At 34.5% G+C, this 6000-nt stretch overlaps 2 protein-coding genes across 3 annotated transcripts; one reads left to right on the top strand and one right to left on the bottom strand.

The window, feature by feature from the left end:
• Positions 1 to 388: 388 nt before the first annotated feature.
• On the top strand, positions 389 to 2161 carry LOC130988680 (proline-rich extensin-like protein EPR1). 2 transcript variants are annotated; one of them, XM_057912589.1, is made up of 2 exons: positions 389 to 860; positions 983 to 2161. In XM_057912589.1, exons 1-2 carry the CDS (start codon positions 698 to 700, stop codon positions 1813 to 1815), a joined length of 996 nt encoding a protein of 331 aa, XP_057768572.1. In that variant the 5' UTR covers positions 389 to 697; the 3' UTR covers positions 1816 to 2161. The 2 variants fall into 2 exon arrangements, with proteins under 2 accessions (XP_057768572.1, XP_057768571.1); XM_057912588.1 differs by having other exon boundaries at positions 395 to 860; positions 974 to 2161.
• Positions 2162 to 2354: 193 nt separating this feature from the next.
• Positions 2355 to 4739, bottom strand: LOC130988681 (uncharacterized). The gene is made up of 4 exons (XM_057912590.1): positions 4458 to 4739; positions 4265 to 4372; positions 3257 to 3331; positions 2355 to 2833 (listed from the first exon to the last, which is right to left on the bottom strand). The coding sequence occupies exons 1-4, from the start codon at positions 4589 to 4591 to the stop codon at positions 2602 to 2604; spliced, it is 549 nt and encodes a 182-aa protein (XP_057768573.1). The 5' UTR covers positions 4592 to 4739; the 3' UTR covers positions 2355 to 2601.
• Positions 4740 to 6000: the final 1261 nt, after the last annotated feature.

Raw genomic sequence — 6000 nt, 5'->3', positions numbered from 1 at the left:
ATAGAACGAAGGGAGTATTTATATCGGAAAGTTTTAACATATTTATATCCTTATATATACAAGATAAGGATTTTTGATTATTTATAGAAAATTGTAATAATGACAATAATATCTATTTTTCTGAAAGGCGCAGTATAAATGTATAATAGACAGGTGACTTTTTTTTTGGATAGATTAATGGTATCACAAAAAAGTAGTAGTAATTGATAAAACACTTGATGTATATAGGCAGGAAAGTAATGGGAAAACCATGCAAATGGCGCTTCTGTCCAATTCAGTTGAGGGAATGTGAATTGAGAGAGGCTCATGAATTTTGAGGCACACTCTCGTGAACCAACTGGGATCTTAACTGTCCCTTTACCTAATTCTCAACCAAGAACAACACCCCCAAAACACACACATAATCAAACATCACACACACATATACATATACACAGAGAGAGAGAGAAAGAGATAATCTCTACGCATTAAAGTTGATCTCTCTGTCCGTCTTCACCTAGGAAATAATGCTGCTAGTTTGCAGTTCACTTGTTTTTTCATGAATTACATTAATAGTAGCCTCCTTCTTTCCCAGTATAAAAAGGTTCAACAAAACTCCTACTTCCCATCTCAGACAACCCCTAAAAACACACAAACATAAAGGAAACAGATTTTATCTACACCTGCTTCAATATTCTCATTTCAACCATTTTAAAGAATGTATTGGTTTTGGACTATAATGTTTCTAAGTCTTGCAACTATCAACAATTCAGAATCTAAACTTCATAATCAGAAGTCATCTGCCGTTATCGTCGGGACAGTCTACTGCGACACGTGTTTCCAGCAGAATCTACCCAAAGCCAGCCAGTACTTGATTGCAGGTTCAGTTTCATCAAATTTTCAAATGCAAAAACACTATTTCTTATTTCAGGTCATGTTTAAAGCTATGTTACTTACTGACGAATCCGGTCCTCTAACATACTCCGCGCCTCAGGTGCATCAGTCACCGTAGAATGCAAGGACGCAGGATCAGGAACGAGGTTCCGGCAACAAGTGAAAACAGACAGCCATGGAGAATTCAAAGTACACCTCCCTTTCCCTGTCAGCAAACATACGAGGAAAATCAGAGGATGTTCTGTGAGATTAATCAGCAGTAATAAACCATATTGTGCTGTAGCAGCTTCTGCAACTTCATCAAATCTTCATCTCAAGTCAAGAAAAGATGGGACACATGTTTTCTCTGCAGGATTTTTCACATTCAGGCCACTCAAACAACCACAAGTATGTGATGAGAAGACAAGCATCAATAGTTTCAAGAAATTATCTCAAATTTCAAATCCTAATGATCCTGCATTTGTACCACCAATTCAAGATCCACCGTCCTTTGGCAGCTTCCTCCCACCGCTGCCTCGACTGCCACCTCTACCACAGCTTCCCCGCCTACCGCCATTGCCCGGGATCCCATTTCTGCCACCGGTGGTACCTAAGAAGCAAGCTGCAAACAATGTACCAAAGTTATCGGAAAATCAGCCAGGCACTCCATTTCCACCAAATCCATTCAACCTACCAAATATATTACCTCCAAACCCTTTTCAGTCACCACCTATTACGATTCCTCCAGTATTTCCATCCCCTTTGCCATCACTTTTTCCTCCTCTTTTCCCTGCACCCAATTCACCTCCTTTGTTCAACCTGCCGCCTATTCCTGGTTTAACTCCGTCTCCACCACCACCGCCTCCAGTCCAGCTGCCTCCGTTTCCCTTCCAGCCAACCCCTGGTTTCCCTGGAGTGCCTCCCGCTAAGGTCTCTATACTATCAGAAACAAGCTCTCCATGATTCTGCGTTAACATAGATGCAATGTATGATAATAGCATAGCCGTACTTGCAATAAACCCCGCTACCTTTTGGACCTTCAACTTTACACATTTTCTACTAGTGTTTTTGTTTCCTGTTAAAAGTGTCTTCACCAGAGAGTATTAGATTCCGAATTAACAATGTTTGTAGGAAAATCTGACTAATGATTTAGCAGTACTATAATGCTTCATCATAAGTCATACAGCATCAAATTAATATGCTAACAGTAGCAGAACTTGTTGGTTTCCACTGGTTTTTCTGGTTACTGATGAAAAAATACATGAAGATGATAGATTTAATGGAAAAGAAAGCATTTGCGCTCTTGAAATATTTGCCTACCACGATTTATGTCCCGATTCTAAAACAACACAAAATAGCTGCATTAAACCTGTTATCAAGATTCTTTTAAATTTTGTTAACCCGATATTGCAAAATAATCAATAGAAAGCATGGAAAAGAAATACATGTGGTGGCGAAACAGTAATAACTATTTCCAGTACTTCAAAAGTCTTAAGAGAATATAAAAGGAAATCAATAATTCAATTACCTCTCGATTGTGCATCTTACAAACAAGTCAGAAACATCACCTTCTATCAATACATATATCTAGTATGGGTCGACAATATTTTTTCAATTGGAACAGCTTGGCATAAAAAAGGAAGAAGCTAAAACAACAAAATCGCAAAGGCAGAACATACAGTACTTCGGAAATCAAAAAGTGCCAAACGATGAGTTACATGAAGGTCTACACAGCCTTATTTGCAGTACTTAGTTCATTGCATCATAGTCATCCAACTTATCATTGTACTCCAAGACCTTCCTTCTTATCTTTGATGTATCTACCCATGTTATAAAGTCTTCCATATTTCTTGTTACAAGAAATGCTGGATCAGTGATGGTATCAGGTCCAACCCGAATATGTCCTTGTTCAATATAAGTAACTGCTTCTTTCAAGTGTTCTGCAAACTTCAATCTAACCAAGACAGTGGCAAGCCGACGTCTGAAGAAAGAAGACACCAAGGAAAGCACCGTTAGAATCATCAATATTTTCTTTTGCTTTTTGATAGCTTTCTACTGGCAGATTAGGTATGTTAACTTAGTGCTATTCCAAAAGCAATCGCTTGTTATTTACTAAAACTCAACCATCAGAAACCAAGATTCAAAACTCAATCAGCTTATCACAAGCAAAAACCTGTAGCAGAGCATCATTTGCAGTTTAAGATTCCAATAGAATACTTGTGACATGATGCATTTGGAAAGGTCGTTATCTTCTTACAGTGAAAATAGTAGTATGAAGTTTCTATTTAGCATTATTTGACTTCTTATACCAATTAAAATTTCAGAGCATAGTATGTTGTAATTACTCAATAAGACATTTATTCATACAGAACATCACATATATGTGTTGCATTTGCTCACTTACCGGCAAAAGGATGATACAGAAAGGCGCTCACACAAAGCCAAACTTTTACGAGAGGGTATAACGCCCATGTTGTACCTAAAGTGATAGAACATCAATGAATAAGACACCAATAACATAAATCTAAACCAATCTGCAGTACTAATTTTCTCAACAGACAACACAAGTTATATTTGAAATGTGCTACAGCACACAAGAAATTAAAAGGCATTGTGTAAAGAAACAGTGATAATGGATCCGAGCTCTCTTCCAATATATAAGAAGAATAAGTACCTTTATCATACAGGATTATTTTATTAAATACTAAACATGCAGTGAGCATGTTAAAAGTACCCATAGGCAATTCATCTATGCAATATTAGCATCTTCACTTTACTCTGCAATTGGCTACCACTTATGAGGTATATGGCTTCTTATTTACATTATCAACTTCCACATGTATGTAACGAAAAGTTCTCAAAGAAGACATTTTGCATGTTTCTCTGGATGGATAATTTATTATATCAACCAAATGAAACCAAATAAACTATTGCAATAATATTTGCTATCTTACCAAACTAGAGGATGCAAATTAAATGCCAGTTTTTTATACTTGTTTCACTCATATTAACCTGATAATGTTCAATAATTTTCATTGTTTCCTATAACTTTTCCTATATCAAGTAGCAAACAAGAATTCATCTTTGAGGCCAATAATTAGAGAGAAAGTAGGCTGTATAAGTATCAAGAGGATCTAGTATTGCAAGGAATCTCATTAAAGAATGGTTGTTATAATAAATTAAACTTTAAGGTGTCTCTCAACAACAGCGGAGTTGGCACACAAGTTTACCGAAAGAATTAGTTAGTCCTAGCATTTTGAAGCAAGTTTGCACATTCATATTGAACTGCACCCTCGTTATGCATAAAAAAACAAGGACTGAATCACACAGACCGATTTCTGGAACAGCATAAAACAACACAATCAAAATATTTTTATCCGGAGGTGGTCGAAAACTGAATTCCCATACTCACAGCTTTTGAAGAAGGTTATCAGTCATCTCAATTCGATAAGGATCTCGTGCATCCATCTGTTTTAGTATGCTGACCAGCTTCTGCACCGTTCTACACAAACGCGAATACCTAAAAGAAAAAAAGAAAAAAAATATCGAATAATTTCTTCGCCGATCCGAATACATGATATTTGATAAATGATTCTCAAATTTACTTTTTGTAATCGTCTCTGCCTGTGACGTGATACCGATGCATTACGAGGTTTTCCCTCTGCCCACCTTCTCTCTTCCATTCCAAAAAGTTAACCTTTTTTAGCAGTTTCTTCTCGTGAAACTTCAGCTTCCTCATCTTCTAATGGAGCAATGAGTATGCAAGTATAGATACGCAAAGGTAAACCCCAGACTAAAACCCTAGAAATTGGGAATTTGTGATTTTCGTAGTTAAACGTCTGCGTGAGGGATTATAGTTTGGGCTGATATAAGATGGGCCCTAACATAGGCCCCAGTTTGGGCTCTCCAAAGACCCATTATTCTTTCACACAGACTTGCCTGAAGCACTAAATAATTAGAACTATTATAGTATTAAAACATGAATTTTTAATTACAAATTAAGTTTAAATTAATTATAAAACTAAATTGATTTTTTTTGTTTAGAATAAAATGAAATTTTATCTGTATGCAATATTTTTTTCTCTTTTTTTTTCTTTTCTGCAAAATTATGTTACTTGGTTAAAGGAAAAAAAATTCAATATGTATCTTAATTTAAAGATTGTGACAAATGTTTTAATTTATATATTATATGTAAAAGAGGGTTTAAAATGAACAAGTCATGATCATTTAAAATTTTAATTTTATTTTTATATTTAATTTTACTTACTTTATTTCATCTTTTTATTTGAATTATTAATGATAATACATATTTTATATTTAATTTTATTTACAGAATAAATTTATTATTTTATTAAGTACTAGATTGATTTAAATTAAATTTCATTAAAATTAAATTAAATATACATAAAATTGATGATATATATATATATATATTATATATATATATATATATATATTAGTTTGATCTAGATTGAAGTTAATTAAAATAAACAATTGCAGTAGAGTAGTAGAGATTTCATGATTAAATAAGAGATATAATCATTATTTTTTTGAAATTATAAGAAATATCTGAATATAATCAATTATGCAACTCGCACGTAGGCATGACCTCAATACTATCCAACGATGGAAAAACATCACCACACGTTGGTGAAAAACGCCCTACGTATGGGACCTCAATACCAAACAACACCGTAACAGACAGAATACAACATCACACGCTGTTGGAATATACAACACCACCTAAAATGGGAAAATATCACCACATACTGATAGAATTAAATCCAAAACCTCTCAAAAAAAAAAAAAAATTGGGTGCCTCAAAGAATCATACTTGAAATTAGACATGAAGCGATTGATCATGTGTTTAGTCTCGACCCACATGTTTATATTAAATTTTCACCATAGATGATATTGGCCAAGTATTGGAGAAATTATTTTGTCCAAGTACAATAGATTATTGTTACCATTTATTATTAAATTGCAATTTTATTAGAAAAAAGAAAGGAAAAAACCTAAGATAATCCTTGAAAGCATAAGAAAAGCAGACTAAGGGTCGAGCCTCATTAAAACCTTTTCACGAAAAACCCAATGGGAAAAACCGTAAAAAGGGAAAAGGGTACCCGTCTAAGAGACGAAAGCAAAAGA

Source organism: Salvia miltiorrhiza, chromosome 6 (genome assembly GCF_028751815.1).
Source record: "Salvia miltiorrhiza cultivar Shanhuang (shh) chromosome 6, IMPLAD_Smil_shh, whole genome shotgun sequence".
Taxonomy (NCBI): domain Eukaryota; kingdom Viridiplantae; phylum Streptophyta; class Magnoliopsida; order Lamiales; family Lamiaceae; genus Salvia; species Salvia miltiorrhiza.
This window is presented reverse-complemented; position numbering and strand designations above follow the sequence as displayed.